We start from the raw sequence: 18,349 nt of genomic DNA, 5'->3' as shown, positions 1-18,349 counted from the left end.
TGGTTGCCGGCCTCGACTGGACTTGCCCAGTTTGAGGCACCTCTGCATTCCCCGAGAACTTACGGAGTACAGGAAGTCAAAATACCTTAGAGACGGACGTTGGATTCGTCCAAAGCAACACCTTGGGTACCAGTACCTACCACCACCACCACCACTCCGAGGAGACACCTTGACACCGCACCGCTGGGCACCGTTTGGAAAAGCTACCGGAGGTTGAGCACGCCATACACTTACTGTAATCAATGCGAATACTTACGCTCACCATGGAACACGCTCGAGCAGACGATTCTCATGCACTGGTTCCTGAGGATCGCCGTCGCCCATTCCAAGTAAACCAGTCACTCCAGCAAAAAAGGTCGATGAGTGGACCTTTGTACAAGTCACAAGACTGGGTCCCAGATTGCGTAACTTGATCAATGCGATAACAGCCTGCCAACCAGGTTATCTCTGCTATCGCAAAATCTGGGGAAAGCGAGGAGGCTCTGGGTGAGGCACCCCTGTGGACAACCAACTGTTCGAGAAGGGGGACTTGGAACTTGGACAATTGCTGCTAGCATTGCTAGGCGTCTTGGCTGAGCCATGTATCCGTGCCTGATTGTGGTGGGCGATCTCCAATAAGCTGGGCCGACCTGGTTTATCACCAAGGCCCTCTGCAGCAATGACAGGCCACGAACACTCCCCTTCATGTTATGCCCAGCACCACGGCACCCAGGTACCTACCACATAGTACCTAAGATAAGGTACCTAAGGTAAGGTAAGGTAGTATGTCACTCTATGTATATGAGGTCGGGTGTTGTTGGTCAGCGATCTGGATAAATCCAGACAATAAGACCGTCATCAAGCATTCAAGTCCATGGCTTTCACGCGGATGCCGCCGTTTTATGAGCTCCCCTTTCTTTCATCGGCAGCCCAATTGTTTCAATCCATTCGCCTTCAGCCAGCGGCCGGTTGGTGTTTCTATTTTCCTACCTGAGGTACGGAGTAGACTCAGCGTCAAAGCCAACCAAGCCTCCCGGGTGCCAGGCTATGACGCTGAAAGGGAAAAAAGGGGACCTGGCACGCCAGGGGATCCGCATGAGGCTAAACAACCACACCTCCAGCAGGTTTTTGTTCTGCGTTGTAGAAACGCTCTCCTGAAAACAGACCTGACTTCACCTCATCAGCGCCGTTGCTGTTGCAAAGGTATTCCTTAACGACAGACGGAATAGTCACCCCTCCTTCGCACCTGCCTTGCCGCGTTTCTTCCCCTGCACCTGCCGCAATCAATTGTTTTGTCCTTTGACGCTGCAGTTGAATGCTATTGACCACCCGCAGCACACACAAAATGGCGTCCTCAACGGTCCCTAGGCCTCACTTCAAAGGCAACTGAAGAAAATCAACCCCTTTAGATCACCATTGACGTCGGCCCCCGGACTCTCAAGTCAACCTCAGGTGCTTCTTCCTCAACTTTAGTCCACTGCCCTCTATCTCAGACCTTTCTCCGGAACAATTCACTTCCTTCCCAAAATACATCTCGCAACCTCGAAAAACCCCCATTTCTTCTCACTCCATCACTCGATCTATCACTCACACCACTCGCCCACTCACCCAAACTTTCACACCTACACACAAACCTCACATCACAATATCCGGTTCATTCGTCTGCGTCAGTCCATCCACATCATCAGCAATGGCGCATGCACTAGCAGACGACGTCTTCGTCGGATTCGACGTTCCCGAAATCGACAAGCCATTCTTGCTTGATGTCCTTGCTGCACCCGGCACCCCCTGGGACGAGAAGCTGGCCATCTACGACGTCGGTCTGTTCAGCGGATACGAGGATTGGAACCTGATGCTCGAGAGTGCGGCCTCATTGAAGGAGCAGAGCCCGGCTAGATCCCCTCTCGATGCACAAGATCTCCTAGCCTTCGTCCCGCGGGTGAAAGAAGCCACGCTAGCCGCCGACAAGCTGCGTCAGGGTTGGGCAGCGACTGACCAGTCCATCAAAAAATTAGCCACGCTTCTGCGGGTTCATCGATCAGGCACCGTTGCTGCTCCCCAACCTGCTGTCATCAAACGAGAGCGAGTGATCAAGCGAGAGGGCGTCTCCAGGCGCGGACGGGACGATGAGGAGGAGACCGAAGATGAGGATGCCCAACCCAACAACCAACGAGTCAAGCGACGCAAAGTCGCATCCAAATCATCCACATCCCACTATTTCGCGCCACCCGCGGCCGAACAATCGCCACGCATCCAGCCAGAACAGCCATCTTCATCTTCATTTCCATCACCGCTCGCTTCCGACGAAGCTCGAGCCTACACACCGGCAGTCCTCCGTAACGGAATTGCCACACCTAATATCACGCCTCGCAAACAGTCTCTTGAGAATGAGGCCCCGAATGACACCACCGGGAATTCTCCGAAGGAATCGATCAGCGAGGCCCAGAACGCCGCTTGTGCGGCTAGCGGAGCGAATGGTGACGATGCCGGCGATTTAAAAGCCAGCGGCCCGCAGACAGCCAGGGATCTTCGGGCAGAGGCACCATCCTGGCCATCCCCGCCCAGCAGTCCGTCTCCGATGAACTCGTCCGAATTATTGTCCCCCGAGGACTTGAGCCGGATCAAGTCGGAGAATTAGGTCTTTCCGGCCCATCGCCGAGGCGGAAGACGGCCGTCAAATCTCCCTTCTTCAATCTGCCATCACCAGCCAAACAGTCTCCTAAGTCGAAACGCGGCGCTGGTCTTGTATCAACGGTCCCCTTTCCGCGACTGACGGCACCAAAGTTTGGTCTCATTCAAGAAGAGTTTGCTCACGAGCCGTTTTGGCTGCTTGTGGTAGTGACCTTCCTTGTCAAAACAGCTGGGACGCTGGCCATCCCAACGTTTTATAAGGTCAAGGAACGCTTCCCAACACCCGAGGCCTTGGCGGATCCAGAGGCGACACCGACCATCATGAGCATGATTCGCCATCTGGGGCTTTCAGTTATGCGAACAGCAGCGATACAGAGGTATGCTCGAGTTTGGCTCGAAACTCCCCCGACAAGGGGGATTGTTTACAGAGTGAAGAATTACGACAAGAGAGATATTGAGGCGAGCGCACTTCGACCCGACAGCGATTCTGAGCAATGCTTGACTGAGCTTCCTACGACGGAAGATGCCGACGATGCCTGGGAAATGGGTCATTTCACGCAAGGCAAATACGCCTTGGACAGCTGGCGAATTTTCTGTCGGGATGAGCTTTTGGGACGGGCCGACGACTGGAACGGCAAAGGCGTAGCGCCCAATTTTCAACCCGAGTGGATGAGAGTGCGACCCGATGACAAGGAGCTTCGGGCGTGTCTCCGATGGATGTGGATGCGTGAAGGATGGGAATGGGATCCTGTCACGGGCGAGAAGACAGTTCTTCGAGATGAGATGCGAAGGGCTGTGGATGAAGAGCGCGTGGGATATGATGATACGGGAGGTTTGAAGATTCTTGACGAGCCGCGATTAGCTTCGAGATGAGGCGTCTTTTGATTATTTTCGTCGAGGATCTCATGATGGGGTTCAGCCGTGGGCTGGAAATGATGATATTTGGCTTGATACCCGCACCGCAGAGGGTGCAACGCTTACAGCATAGGATTGCGACCATACATGCCCGCCAGAAGACGGGCCTTTTCAGTATATCATAGTGGCTATGGGCATTAGATTCCAGGCCCAACGGGCTCTAATGAAGTTTCTGAATACTACTCCAGTCATGACTTGTGCAACATCCAATGTTTACGCCACCATCCCAGCTCCTCACCGTTGAGTTACCTTTTTTCAGCTGTGTCAGTCTGGCTGTCAGCCAATCAAGATTTATGTTTGTGCCCCAGGCGGTCCTCTTCGTGGCATGACATTGCTGAATTTTCCCGATCGCCTTGCGAAGCCAAAATCTTGTCTTACACGTCGTTGCAACCACACGTTGCCTGAACGCGCACCTGAGAGGATGCCACGTTTTTCATCTACCTCGATTCGCCGACGTGGCCGGTGGATATCCACGGCGAGTTCGGGGACTCTGTACATGAAGTCAGAACATCATGAGGATCAGAAGTGAATGTCAAAACATCTCATGTGGTTGGCACGTCGTCCAAAAAGGCAGGCGTACCTCGGTGAAACTGGGAGACGCCCACAGGTGAGGTGTAAGGTGCCCCGCATCGCCCTTGCTGAGGTTGCTGCAGGCGAGCGCGGGCCCTGTACGGCTTCTGCACCGGGTGCCTTAGCGCTGAGACCCCACCACCCTCTCACAGCGCATCCAGCACCGGAGCGGATGTCACCCGCATCAGAGCAGTGGAGGGGGAGAGCCCGGCAGGAATGGGGGAGGGGACCTAGGATTGCCCGTGAAAGTGGAGGGTACAAAAGGCAATCGCGAGACTGGATCGTACCTCCCCCCTCCTTCCCCACGTCTTGAGCGATCGCGTGGTTTTGTTCTGGAAGCCACCTTCGTTTCGTCGACGTACTTCTTCTTCTTCTTCTCGCATCATCCTCACTTCCACGACATCTTGTCGGAGGTTCAGACTATTTCGCGATGGGGTCACAAATTGATTCACAAGACGAGTTCACGGTGCTCGTCACTGGCTTCGGCGTACGTTTTTCTACATCTCCACCCGGCTCCCGTTCCATTCCCCGACTGCCCCTCCTTTCCTACCCCGCCATGCCCGCCACGCCGTAACTACTGTCCATCGCATCACAACCGACGACGGAAGACGCGCATGGCTCTGCGAGAACAAGCATCCTCATTTCACGAAAGTAGTACCTTCTCAGCTAACAATCCCTCCATCGCAGCCTTTCAAAGCCCAATACCCCGTAAATCCCTCCTGGGAAATCGCCCACTCTCTACCAGCATACCTCCCGCCCCTCCGCGCCAAGAACCCAAAAGATCACCACTCTTCAACCTCCCCCTCCACTTCGTCCTCCTCTCGGCCCCTCCCACCCGTCCGCATCCTCGTCCACCCGGAAGCCATTCGCGTAAACTACCAAAACGTCCGCCGCCTGGTACCCCAGCTATGGGACCCGGCAGTTCATCCGCGCATAGACGCGACCGTACACATCGGCATGGCGGGACCGCGGCTGTTCTACTCGATTGAGCGCCGCGGTCACCGGGACGGCTACGCTTTCCCTGACGTGGACGGGAAGAAGCTCGAGGACGAGGATCGGCGAAGGGAGGAGGGCGAGAATTGGGTGTGGTACGGCATGCCGTCTGAGATTGAGACGGGATTGGATCTGGCTGATGTGTTGGAGCGGTGGAAGGATCATAGCCCGGTAAGTCTCCGTCCACGACTGCGAATTGGTGCAGTCCAGGGGTGAGGTGGGCACTGGGAGACGAGTGCTAATCTCTTGCGCAGGAAGGATCCGATCTCCGTATATCCGAAGACGCGGGACACTACCTCTGCGACTTCATCTACTTTTCCAGCCTAGCGCATCTGTGGAAGGCACAGAAGCACCGCAGAGTGACGTTCCTCCACGTCCCGTCCGACGCATCCGAGGCGTCCGTCTCCAGAGGTACCGAATTGGCGATACAGCTGATCCGGTCTATTGCCGAGAGCGAGCTGAGTCGCAGACGTAAAGGAGGCGAGGAGGAAGTCGTGGGTAAGGATGATAAGATTGCAGTTGAGCTACGGGTATAATATTTGTGATCGGCAACTATGATTTCTAACGAGCATTATGAACCACGGTTGGGCAGGATACACATGTCGAGTACCTAGGCAGGCGGCGGGGCACCAGGGATAAGAGGGGGGCATTGGGATGCATGACGGATCTAGCCTGGAGTTCTTTGTGCTATTTACGTCTATATGATTCAGCTAATTCAGTAAGATCTGACACGTATCACAGCAGCGTGGTTGCATAGCTCTCGATCGCTGTTCCTTCTCGTGACCGGTATCGGTTGAAGATGCAGGACGACACGCCCGCTTGATTTCTTATTGGGTCAAAATCGAAATACCTGAGCGCTTTTATACCAGAGGGTACTCACTTGTATAGAATAGGCGTGAATGGAAGCACGTCTTTTTAGATCTCGCTCGTCAACTCCTTCTACGATAAAGACGGAATGATCTTGTATGGCTTAACGATACACTCCAACATAGACAGCAGCTTGACGTCGAGCTTTTCCCTGAGTACGAGGGCCTACCATCTGCCCTGGAAAGCACTTCATTAGCTAAAGTTGATTACCAGAAGGCATTTTTCCATGGTTGGCGGAAATGTTTGTCGTAATAGCTTGGAGACGTTCTAATTGGCAGTGACCCGGTACAGAAACAATACATCGAGATAGGATCCAAGTGCATTATCACCACCTTACCCAACGTACCTGGCAGCAGGACGTACCTACTTAAGCAGTGAAAACACCCTGTCCCGAGTCTTCTGATCCTACTAGGTAGGCAGCCTGAGACATTGAATAGTGGAGTATCACCTTCGATTCCACTGCCCTAGATCTGGAAGCAGGTGTCTCTTCATGAGCTACATACTAAGGTAAGTAAAGTACATGCTCTTGACCCCCTCCCTAAAGCCTCGATTATACAAAAAGACGTTACTGGTACATCTCAACGCTCCTTCGTGTTCTAATTATCTCCTTCTGAATATGCTACAGGAAAATCTGGGTGTTGCGAGGTGCTGCTTTTATAACTCGTCTCTGGCTTTGGATTCATATGTGGTTTTAGGCCTTGGCCAAGTACTCTGAGAACTCATGCTAAGCCGCCAGGGACTGCGAACGAGTTAACGGGTGGATGAGACTTCTATCGAAGAGCGAATTAGCAGAGACTTAATTCTATTAAAGCCATCACCAAGTATGTGAAGCAACACGGCCAGAAGGGACTTACCTCTATAGTACCCTTCCATCTCAAAGCCGAGAAGGCATAACGCGAATGATCTCTCAGGGAAAATAATACCTCGTAACGAACACGTAATAGTAAATGGGCTCTGGGTGGTCGGCTTGCGGACAAGCACACGGCCGCACGACATCGCTCCTGCCAGAGTGGGAGGCACCAGCAAACCCTCAAGGTATGCCTCATAGGAGGTCTTTTGCCTTCTCATCGTAGCAAAAAGTATCTAATGACCGAGGGGTGAAGGTCGTGAAGTCTTGACTGCCTAGTCCGTGATGCTTCGGATTATTCCTGGGCTCCGGCTCTTAACCCTCGGTGGCTCCTGTTGTTTTTGCCCCCCCCCCTCCTTAAGTTCCCTTTTGAACTGAAGCGAAGATTTAATACGACCTGAGTAAATTCACACTAGGGTAATACATGTAGTTTATATATATCAGAGTATTAAGCGATCAAGATAGGGAGGTAATGTTAGTCAGATGGAAGGTGGCATGGGCTGGGTATGCGGTACTTCCTTGCCCGGCCCATACCACCTATCTCCTTCCACTTCGGAGATGTGGATGGCCGCCTACTTCCTCCTTATCCTACAATCTCAGGTACAGAAACAGCAAAATGCAAAACAATACGTTTTGCCTCGGCCTACAGGATGCCCTGCTAATATATACACTAATATCGTGGAACGGTATAAGCTACTCTACACAGTGACATAAGAAGTTATCGACACTTGAATTTAGTAGAACATGTTAAAAGGGACAAAAAAAAGCAAAAGCTCAGGTGCTCAGTCCGTAAATCGAACTGAGCCCCTACGAAACCCTCCATTCGTTGACTTCTCGAGATTTCATACCAAGTTCTGTTACTAACGGACCAGGGCGTTATACCGCTCGACCATAGGGATCGATTGGGCTTGGTTGAGGTAGGAGCGACCTCAACCTGGATGTAAAGCATGCGCCCTGCCTGGAGGTTGTATGGAATCGTCAGGTGTGCCAGAATGTTGAACAATACTCTCACCCACGCACGGTATAAGTGCGCCTCGTTCCTTCCATATTAATCACACCTCCCCGGCTCAAATAGTAGCCTGCGCCTCGCGTCCCCCAGACGAGAACCGATGCACCTTCATACCCATAACACCGACAACGCATAATTAGATCCTGTAAGTGAAGATATAATGCACCTAATCAATCCCACAACGGCTTCCTTGGAGCCATATTACTAATATATCCAGACTTCTGCATACTAGCCGCCGCCTATGTGAGCTCCGACACGGCCTCTAATGGCTACTCAATGTCAACACCATCCAATGGAAGACCGAGGACTATCGTCACGCCGCCAACTTCACAACAGCCTGTAGACTAGACGACAGCACCCTGAACATTGCCCACAGTCGCGACAACGCGTAGCCGAGAAATCACAAGGGTGCCATTCAAGGGGCCGCCGCCTACTGACGTAGCATCGGCGTCGAGGAGGCGCATGGAGGGCTGTTGTGCGCGTATAATGTCAAGGCCAATGTTGATGGATCCCACCCAGGAAAGTATCTCACCTCACGAAGACGTATTGGTGGGGATAGGAGTCGCTGCTGGGAGGGTTTGACCTCTGCATCGTCGGCGAAGACGTTTTGTAGGAAATCAATGGTGAAGTGTAAGGAGATACTGACCCGCGAGATCAAGATGAAAAGGCTCCAGTAGGTTAGAACGAAAATAGTGGCGAGGATGGTGAACGAGATCGATACCAATGCCGTTTATGTGCCCCCATTATACCTGCTTTGATGTAAAGTGTTTTTGGTGTCTCCACGATGAAAGGTCTCGAAAGCCATCTCACAAGATGAAGTAGATATTCCACGATCACGAAGACATCACAGAGATACCAAAAGTAGCTTGCAGCTTAATGACCAAGATATTATGGTGTTTGACGAGGCCTCACATCTCACGACAACCTCATGCGAGCCTTAGCTCCATCACAATCTAGTGCTGAACCACACATGTGAACGCCTAAGGATGTTCTAAACGAAGATTTTACCGTTTCCCAGTTACAACGTTACTGCATCGAAAGCGGGAATGTCAGCACTCGGCCTCGCGTCGCGCAAAAGACACGTGTATCAATCCTCCGTTCACAACGACGCCAGAAAATGGCATGATGGTAGACACCTAAACCTGCTACTTCCGGGTTCTTCATATTCATTCAGCATTCAGGAGAAAGACCCATCCCGTGATTAGACCACACCCCCTAAATTTCATTAAAGAAGGTCCGCGAGAATGAGTGAGATTATTCCTCGCCCGTGTTTGTGGACGTTCTTCAAAGACTGAGCTCAGTGGAGCTGAACGACTAATGTCCACGCCCCAGGGCGGTAGCGTACGAAGAGAGGCCATTTTTCGTGCGATACTGGCTAGAAGGCACCTTGGCCAGTTCCAAAATGCAAGGGGTCCTGCGGTAGGTTCATCCTGCTCTCAGTCTGGCAGAGGTGATTCGCCAATAACCAGTGCCAGACTTCGTCGCTCATATAAAACAGGCATCGTAGGGAACGGAAAGACACTCCTCAATCAGGGCACCAAATCAGCAGATTCCGTTGACCACCATGGGCCCGGAGTTTGTTGATCCTGGCAGATCAAGGCCTTTGAGGTAATCTTCGGTCTTCATTATTATCTAGTCTAGGAAGCATGATTTAGTCTCCGCAGACTATATACTGCCTGGCTCTAGATGCACTTCGGGGCGTATTCTGACACGTAACAACAGGCGGTTGAAGAAGGAAGGCGGGAAGAGTGTAAATTTATGTGACGGAACTGACACGCGGTTTATTCTTATAACTAACCATTATGGGCGATTCCCATGTCTTACGGTGAGACTGAAGTTTACAGGGAGGGATCTTGCGGTGGCTTGCTGCTTCGGTTCATTGCTCTTGGACATATAGGTCGACGTTTATATATGCGTACACATCACGAATATGAATCAAACAAAGCCCCTAAGTCCAAGCAAATACTGAACTCGCGCTCAATCAAAGTAGAATCCACAAGATCTCGGCCAGAAGTATTACAGTCACCTTGGTCGCAAGCTCGGGGGTGTAGCTAGTCCCTAGCCACGTCTCTTTCGCACCGCTTACTCGCACCGCTTGTGTCTCAGGAGCGACCGAGGTCGCTATGAGAATAAACTGGCTGGATGGTGGAATGGCCCAAGGTCAACAATATCACGCTCATAGCCTACTCGACGACAGGCTACGAGTTCGAGTTCGATTCCCAGCATGTGCACCAAGAAATGTGGCCTGCCAAGGTGAACTCTTTTTTCTCTCTCTCTTGAGCCTGGCTGCCTCGCTAGGTAAGGGGAATCCTCCGCAATACTGATGAGTCCGTTCAATGCCATACATAGATAGCACTGAGATTGAATAGCCCCGGCCAGCAAAACAGGCCAGCGGCTCACGATGGCATCACGTCCTATTGAGGAACAAGGCCAGCCAATCCCGTGACGCTTGTTATTGCATCTGAGGCGCGAATGCTGCTCTGATCTGTTTGATGAGCGTCGCGACGTAGGAGATGGCGACTAAGGTAGACTCTGGTGCGCGAGGACGTACCTCGATCAACGTGCCTTCGAGGATATCAGAGGAATCATTGGCTTTTGAAGGAACTAGAAAACCTGATTCAATCTCTGACTCTGCTGTCTGGAATCTTCGATGCTGAAGTATCGCGCGGCAAATGAACGGATTACTAGCAACGCCGAGGGCGTGGCAAGAGAAGAGCTTGATCGTCGTCTTCAGGGGCGTCTACGCAGTCTTACAAGGCAAGTGAACAGTCTCTTTCGATCGATTGCATAACACATTAAGCGCGATCCTCCAGGCCGAGGGCCCTGAGATGGACGACCCAGGGCACACAGGAGCGACAAGTCAGAGAGCAATTGGTCTTTCAAGATCAAGATTCAACCTGTTTGGATCCTCCACGTCGCGTCTATCATCGAAGCCCAACGGAAGGATTCGCAAGACGCCATAGACGCACTAACATAACACACCGCTTGCGTGGACCAACACGAGTTGAATGTGCCTCAGGGCAGCAGTTGACGAGATTGTGTGGCTGCATACTGAGCATGGGCGGCGAGATAAAAAACTGACTCCAAAAGTTTGCGGCGCGCAAGCTGGCGTGGATCTGGCAAATGGGATGCCAGGGAGCTTGCAGGAAACAGGCGCGAAGGATTCGATCTCCTTTGAGCCAGCGAATAGAACAGGCCACGGACTGGCGCTTATCACCAGAATTAAGAATCTAGACCATCCACAAACAGGGAGTCTAGAGTCGGCAGATGATGAAGTGGACAAAATGGTCGGCGAGTAGGATGGCAGACGGAATCGGGGTCTGGGAGGTTGGGAGAGGTGACCCGGTCCATGATGTCTTGACACGGAGACGGTGGTGGTTGAGGGTCGATGACCGGGCCGCGGCCCAACGTTGTACTGGCTGGAGGCGCGCGCTGTATGACAGCCGGGTACGGACTGGGGCCGGAGCAGAGCCCCCCCCCAAGTGTATCGGAGGCAGGTAGAAGAGATGGCCGGCCACGTACCCGCTCCTCACAGTTGATGCTTGGGGGTAAATTGCGTGCATGGGTCTGCAATTCTCCGGGTCGCTGACGGCCAACGGCGTGGTGGCAGCCAGGTCCAATGGCCGGCATGCTTCATATGGCGCGCGCTCTGGGATCTGGCGAGATCTGGTTGCTGGGCCATGTGGCTGGAAATAGGACGTATGGTGGTCCTTTGATGGAGAGCGCTTGAGAAGAGATGGAAAGATAGGCTCAAATCGATCGAGGGAGTGTCGAGAGTCGAGACGCCGAACGGTGCCGCGCGCGGAGTGAAGCAGGAATTGAACTTCAAAAAACGGATTTCAATTATTTGTTTTTGTTTTCGTCTTGACTTTGGGCGACCAAGTCGATGTCAAGCAGGTCGCGAATGGAGGCAGGCGCTTGAAAGATGGATCGTGAGGCCGAGTACCTTAGACAAGAAACTCGTATGGATGGACTGCCCGCTGGATAAAACGGTGGCTCAATCCGGTCGACAGTGATGCTGAAAAAAAAGAAGGAAGCTCGTGATCATTCAGCTCTTCCTTCCCTTTCCCTTCTCATCACTCGAAAGCCCCCCAAATCAAGAAGTCGAGAGCCAAGCGCTTTCCTTCCTTCCTTCCAACACCAACCAACACCAACACCAGAACCAACAAGGCAATCACACTCGGCTCACACCCTTGTTTCCTTCCTCATTGCGAAATTCTTGTCCTCCTCTCGGGTCCAGGTCTCTTGCCTCAGACCACAGACCGAGGCATCTTCACCTTGACATCCACCTCATCTCAGATCATCAGGTGCACTCATCATCCACTGGTTGCATCCTGCTTCCCCTGTTCAGCTGTCACTCCCGTCCGTATTCACTGCGGCATCAATCAGCTCCGGCGCCTTCTCTCGGCCCCGCTGTCATCACGAGGTCTGACGACGCTTGACGACGTCTGTTTCTCGTCTTTGCCTCTCGATTCCTCTCTTGCCCACCCCGGCTTCATCGTCATCGGACCGAGACGTCTTTTCTTGTGTCCCGTCTTTGTTAGCCTCGAATCTTCCGGGCCATCCAACGAGATTCTTGCTCCGCCTCGCCACTCATCACTATCGGGACCGGTTCTCGACACATCTTCCCGGCAGAAGACTCATCTGCAAGATCTGGTGGACGACGTGGGGATTTACAGGTGAGAAAGCGCCCTCGGCCAGCGTCCAATCACCAGTCATAGACACACAGCACTAAGAATAGCCAGCTCAACCGCGGAACACCCTCCGGACGGCTGCCCCGGCCGACTCTTGTCTTCCCACTGCAATTCCACCTCTTTGACTGGCTACAGTGCTTCTCTGCTAGCGCCCATAAGCAGCCCCGTTGGACCCAGCGACGGACAGCCCGCAACTGCACGACACCTCACCGCGAGCCTCCTCCAAGAGCCAATCACGCCTCTGTATCAGCCTTTCAGACCAGAAATCGAGGCCTCCCCACGCCGGGTCACTGCCTTCTTGATTCTTGCTAGCTCAGGTAGCTTCGCATTCGAGTTACTCGCGCTTTACGATCGCTTGTCTTTGCTTCTCTACGGCATTCTGTCTCTGTCCCTGTTGCCTCTCCTACCATCCACCGCCTGAGCTGGCTTTGCATTCCTCTCTCCACTTACACGGCGCATCACCTCCACCCAGTGCTGCGAGTCTTTGTAGCCTCCGCTTTTGGGACGATACTAGATACCTATTTACTGGACGACTACAAGTTATAGGTGCCGGTTACCTTTGATAGGAACCCGGCTATTTTGACTGTATCGTTTGGCTATTTTAACTATACGCCACAGTTAACAGTCCCCACTTTTCCAACCAATTAGCCCAGCTTACGAATTGGCCCAAGTCAATTAGGCCAATTTAATAAAAATCTACGATTCGAGCTAATTCGACGATTACCGTACTTTTCGTTAAAATAATTTAATTATATAATTATCTAACTAAGCGGAATAACTAATCTAAAAGCTAGCCTCCTATTAGCTTACTTAAGTCGATAATTCCGATCGTTAAGACTATAATAATTAACTATAAGTAATTAACGGCCGTACTAAGATCCCCTAGTCGTAATTTATATTAATTATTTAGATCGAGGGATTACTAGACTTACTTAGTAATAACTATAGCGTAGATCCCTCGTTACTCCTCGTTAATAATATTACTCGTAGTTCTATTTCTTTAACTTCCTCTACCTCGCGAGCGACCTCTACCTCGCGGGCGACCTTAGCCTCGACCTCGGCCTCGACTTTAGCCTCGCTTAGGCTCGGTAGTAGCTACTACGTATAGATCTTAGTTAAGTTAATATTAAAGATTTACTATAATTTATTAAAAGCTTAGTTCTAATTAGCTAGTAGATTAACCCTTATCTAATTATTCTTAATATAAAGGATTCCTTATTTAAGTAGCTTAAGAGCCTTATTAACGATTAGTACTAACGGGAGATTATTATAACGGTAGTATAGCTATAGGGATATCGACTTTACTATTACGAGGCCGACCTCGCGGTATAACGACGAGGGGATTTAAGATTTAGTATAGGGTATTATTAATAATAAAGTTATAGCTAAGGTACTAATAATAGTTATAGTTAAGGTACGAGAGAGGCTTATTTTGCTCGAGATACTAACGAATAATATATAAATAAAGGAGGCTATACTAAGTAATAAATTGCTTTATATAAAGTAGGTCGGGTTCGGTCTTTTTTAGCCTTCCGTAAACTAGGCGGTATTACGTAGTAATAAGTCTTAACGCTTTCTTTAAATAGCGGGTACGTATATTACCTATTTAAGCTTTTTAGTAGTTATTAATACTAAACTCGACGAGCTAACGAGAGCTCTACTTAGTAAGATCGACCTCGTAAGTTACTTTTTAGTTACTAATTATCTATTATATACGATCCGCAAGGAACTTTAAATCTATAGTTAAGTTAAAAAAGTAGCTCTTAATCTCTTTATAACTACTTTCTATCCGAGAGGTTACCTTAATACCGAGGTTATAGTACTATTTAATCTAGTAGTTTACGAACTCCTTATGCTAGCTAAGGTAAGTCTTAAGAATATAAGTAATTAAGGGCTCTTATCGTTCGAACTTTTTAAATATTAACTTCTAGGCCTCGGTAAAGTCCCCTTTTAAATTAGCGTAAATTATAGACTTCTAAACTAAAAAAAAGCTAATATAAGTATCCGGAATCTTACGGGGCCGGCCGACGGCAATTAGTTCTTTTAATAAAGCTCTTATTAATAATTTAGTAAAGACGGGGTTAATATAATTACTGCTAATTACTTCGTTATTATTAATTACCTAAGAGCCGTCGGCGTAAATCCACTGCTTTTTAACCTCGTAAGCGATATTCTTATTAATATACTATATATAAATCTACTACTACGTATCGGGCTAGATAGTAATAAGGGCTTTTTTTAACGCCTTTTCGAAGTTAGTAATAGCGACGATGGGCTTGCGGGCGTTAATTTAAGCATAGAGGTCTTCTAATTAACCTAGAGCCTATTTATAGGCTTAGTAGTTTTCTAAGTTAATAAGGCAGAATACTATATTAAAAGTCGTACCTATATTAGCTACCCTAGTTACGTTTATAAGCGGTATCTTAAAGCGGTTAGTTTTATAAGTATTATCTAGCGAAATAATATTTAAAAAGAGCTTTTATATAACCTCGTAATAAGGGTAGGTCTAGAGGAGGCCGGTAATATAGCCGTCGAGCTATTATACGAAGTACTTAATACTACGCTCTTAGAATAATATAATAAAGGCCTAGGTAAGAGTATACTTACTAAGGCTCTATAGCTATATCTTTTATATATCGTTCTTAATATCCTTATACTTAAATAAGTAGTCTAGATACTTCTTAAATATTATAGTAATAACCCTACGACTACTCGTAGTCGTAGTTCAGAAGGCCTAACTAATCTCCTTATTTTATTAAGCTAAGCGCTTGCGGTAAGAAGGATAGGTAATAGGATCGGTAGAGGGCTCGTAGTTATAATAGTTAACTTGTACTTTAAAGTACTAACGGTCCTTTTTAGTCTTTAACTTAACGGCCTTAGCTACTTATTTATAGTCCTTCTTTTTTATAAATATCTCTCGGAGATACGCAGAGCTCGGTAAATTATAGCTACTTATATTATAATAAAGGTCGAATTAAGAAAGAACTCTATTATAATAGTTAGAAGCGCGGCACTTAATAATTACGAATCCTTAAGCTTTTATAAAAGAAGTAATATTTACGAGAAGATCTTTGTACGTATCGTAGCCGTTAGGATTTCTAACTAGCGATTCGAGAGGTATTGCGACGTTAGTAATAGTAGCGGCGGCGGTAGCGGCAGTAGCGGCGCGGTAGTAGTAATAGTAGTTTAGTTAAGATTAATCGGTCGTAAGTAGGTGGGTAGAAATCTACTAAGTTCAATTAACGGTACGTAGTAGAAGTAGAAGTAGAAGTGGGCAAGTAGTAGAAAAATTTCTACCACTTGCTGGTACTCGAGGCGGGCTGTAGCGGCTGGCAGAAATTTTCTGACAGTGGCGTATAGTCAAAATAGCCAAACGATACAGTCAAAATAGCCGGGTTCTTTGATAGCCAACCAATCCCAATCGACGAGACATCCGTACAAAGCAACATCGTCATTGCACTACGCCACTACCTGAGCCTGCCTTAGCTGACTTGCTACCCGACACCCGACTAATACCTTGGACCAAGGCTCATCCAATAATCACACATTCATCACATTTACCGGGCGAGAGGCCACGAGGCATCCACGATCGCGCGACGGGACAAACGGTGATCCCAGCCATCCGCCGAACGCCAACCGCTTCCTCAAACCAAGCCACTCCCATTGGCTTGTCGTCTTTAGACGCAAACAACCGGAACAAAAAAAAAAAGACCAGCCAGTCTACCTTATTCCATCACAGCCAACGGCAGCTTCGGGCACCGCAGCAAAGCACGGGACGAAGGCCAACCGCTGTGTAGGCCACAACCCAGAACAAAATTTGCCCGCTTTCTTTTGGCGTGCAACGAGCCGGTTCGTCCAAAGAAGGGACGCCAATAGAGGCAAATTAATTGCTGCGGCAGCAGTTCATCGACCCCTTGTCCGCTTTGGCTCTTTCACTGCCCTGACAGGCCCCGTTCCCGTCTCTGTCCAGTCTCTCTGTTTCGCTGTCTCCTGCAGCAGGCTCAGCACGCACTAAGGCAGTGAACACCACACACCACACGCGCCCGCGCAACGAATCAGACCGTCGTCTATTGAAGCTCCGCGACCAATCCCAGCTCATCCACCCACTGCTTCCCTGCCGCTTTAGAGAGACCCCGGTCAACCTCAGTCTCTCTCGACTCCCGCGTCCGCTCCTCTCGATTACTGTCCCGTCCTCCCCACCACCACGCTCTCGCTCTTGTTCGTGTCAACCGCTCTCCTCGACGCTCCCGCCGCGCGCCACTGCTTTCCTCTCGTTGGACCATCTGTATCCGCTGTCACCAACACATCACGACTCCTCTTCACCTCACAGAATCCTTCACGCGCTACCGCAGCCTTTTGGTGCAGGCTCTACATCCTCTCTGTTGTTTGTTTCTCTTCAGGCCATCCACCCCTCCCCCTCGTCCGCGGCATCTCATCACCAGACGCCCCCTTCTTCACCCCTCTCACAACTCTGCCCCTCCCTTGTCCAGCCTGCCGACCTGGAAAGACTGACATTTTGTCTGCCTGCTTGTCTTCCCGCCCAAACTCGAAACCCATTCCTGGCGAATAGCACTGGCTTGTTATTGCCCACCTGTTCAAGCCCCCAGCAACCCCAGACCAGACTTCCGGGAGCACATCAGCTTCCTAAAACCTTCCATTCTCCTTGCCGCCGTCAGAGCTTGACCTCGCACTGCAGTCCTCTTTCCGGCTCACTTACACTACGACTGCACACATACACAAGCGCCCACCGCATTCTCTTCGAAATAATATAACGTCCACCCACCCTCGCAACTACCGGTCTTCTCTCTCCCTTCTCTCCCCAGGCGACTTGTCTCTGCAGCTCGTAGGCAGCCTGACTTCCTCCTCTCTCACCACGTCAGAGTCATTTAGTTGACTGGACATCTCTCTCCACGCACACATTCGCTACTACCTCACTCTTCTCCCGCCTCTCCTTCCGCCTCAAGCCATCATGCCCGTCAACAGACCCAAGTTAGCCCAGCTGGCCACGCCCGTCACCAGCACTTTCCCCTCGGAAAATATGTTCTCGGCTTCGACTCCGCTCTCTGCCAGACCCATGTCTTGCAAGGACCTTCCCATCAAGACACCCATTAGCCCGCCAACCGCCTACACGGATTTCCTCAAGGCCATGTCTCTCAACTCACCGGCTGCTTTCAAGCCATCAACCTCTGGCGAGACTACTCCCGAGTCCACGCCGGACTCTTTGCCTTCCACCGCCACCAGCGAGCAGACCGATATCTCTTGCAAGTGTGAACACGAGCATAAAGCTCCGGCTACGGCACCGGCCATCCCGCCAAGCCCATTCACACATCTGCCAATGTCAGCACCTCCCACCGGTGCGAATTCTTTTCCGAGCCTCAAGATCCCGCCCTCTCCAGCAGTATCGCACCTGGACTCACCAATGAGCGCACGGTCACCCTTCAGCGCCAGATCGGTTCACTCAGTATTCGATTGGGACGCAGCACTCAAGGCCAAGAGGTTGAATGATTCAAAGAAGCCCTCGAGAACTAGCGTGCGTCACATCCGCGAGGTGGTCACGCGGACAGTAACTTACACGCCGAGGATGAACCCCGCGCCAAAGGGGAAGAGGAGGAAGGTGGAATGAACAACTGGACCAAAGCAAACGCATCCACTTTAACCTAACACAACATCGGCACTACATATCCCGATCTATCTTCTTTTTTGTTCCACCTACCTTCACCATCACCATCACCATCGCCTCAACAACGTTACCTTCAGCAAAAACGCAGTACCATTTGACGTCCTAGGCCTAGCGCCACAAAAAAGAGAAGCAAGACATGTGATGAAGCAGGCTCTTCCCACGCA

At 50.3% G+C, this 18,349-nt stretch overlaps 5 protein-coding genes across 5 annotated transcripts; 4 read left to right on the top strand and 1 right to left on the bottom strand.

Annotated features, from left to right (window-relative positions):
• Positions 1 to 1,669: 1,669 nt before the first annotated feature.
• On the top strand, positions 1,670 to 5,624 carry CLUP02_05860 (methyl-CpG binding domain-containing protein 4; the record flags this gene model as incomplete). Its single annotated transcript, XM_049284865.1, has 6 exons — positions 1,670 to 2,546; positions 2,618 to 2,987; positions 3,039 to 3,442; positions 4,509 to 4,582; positions 4,783 to 5,259; positions 5,343 to 5,624. The coding sequence occupies 6 exons, from the start codon at positions 1,670 to 1,672 to the stop codon at positions 5,622 to 5,624; spliced, it is 2,484 nt and encodes an 827-aa protein (XP_049142008.1).
• A 3,431-nt stretch (positions 5,625 to 9,055) lies between these two features.
• CLUP02_05859 (uncharacterized protein) lies at positions 9,056 to 10,232 on the top strand (the record flags this gene model as incomplete). Its single annotated transcript, XM_049284864.1, has 8 exons — positions 9,056 to 9,084; positions 9,144 to 9,230; positions 9,345 to 9,419; positions 9,534 to 9,561; positions 9,642 to 9,708; positions 9,765 to 9,856; positions 9,972 to 10,064; positions 10,161 to 10,232. The coding sequence occupies 8 exons, from the start codon at positions 9,056 to 9,058 to the stop codon at positions 10,230 to 10,232; spliced, it is 543 nt and encodes a 180-aa protein (XP_049142007.1).
• A 31-nt stretch (positions 10,233 to 10,263) lies between these two features.
• On the bottom strand, positions 10,264 to 11,441 carry CLUP02_05858 (uncharacterized protein; the record flags this gene model as incomplete). The annotated part of the gene is made up of 6 exons (XM_049284863.1): positions 10,264 to 10,551; positions 10,606 to 10,634; positions 10,709 to 10,825; positions 10,894 to 11,014; positions 11,059 to 11,265; positions 11,334 to 11,441. The coding sequence occupies 6 exons, from the start codon at positions 11,439 to 11,441 to the stop codon at positions 10,264 to 10,266; spliced, it is 870 nt and encodes a 289-aa protein (XP_049142006.1).
• Positions 11,442 to 11,855: 414 nt separating this feature from the next.
• CLUP02_05857 (uncharacterized protein) lies at positions 11,856 to 12,926 on the top strand (the record flags this gene model as incomplete). The annotated part of the gene is made up of 2 exons (XM_049284862.1): positions 11,856 to 12,490; positions 12,557 to 12,926. Coding segments are annotated over 2 exons (1,005 nt in total), but the record flags the coding sequence as incomplete, so codon positions are not given.
• A 4,548-nt stretch (positions 12,927 to 17,474) lies between these two features.
• Positions 17,475 to 18,128, top strand: CLUP02_05856 (uncharacterized protein; the record flags this gene model as incomplete). The annotated part of the gene is made up of 1 exon (XM_049284861.1): positions 17,475 to 18,128. The coding sequence occupies one exon, from the start codon at positions 17,475 to 17,477 to the stop codon at positions 18,126 to 18,128; it is 654 nt and encodes a 217-aa protein (XP_049142004.1).
• Between the last annotated feature and the right edge of the window lie 221 nt (positions 18,129 to 18,349).

This window comes from Colletotrichum lupini, chromosome 3 (assembly GCF_023278565.1).
Source record: "Colletotrichum lupini chromosome 3, complete sequence".
In the NCBI taxonomy this organism is placed as follows: Eukaryota; Fungi; Ascomycota; class Sordariomycetes; order Glomerellales; family Glomerellaceae; genus Colletotrichum; species Colletotrichum lupini.
The sequence above is the reverse complement of the archived record's forward strand: the minus strand, read 5'-3'. Positions and strand labels throughout refer to the sequence as shown.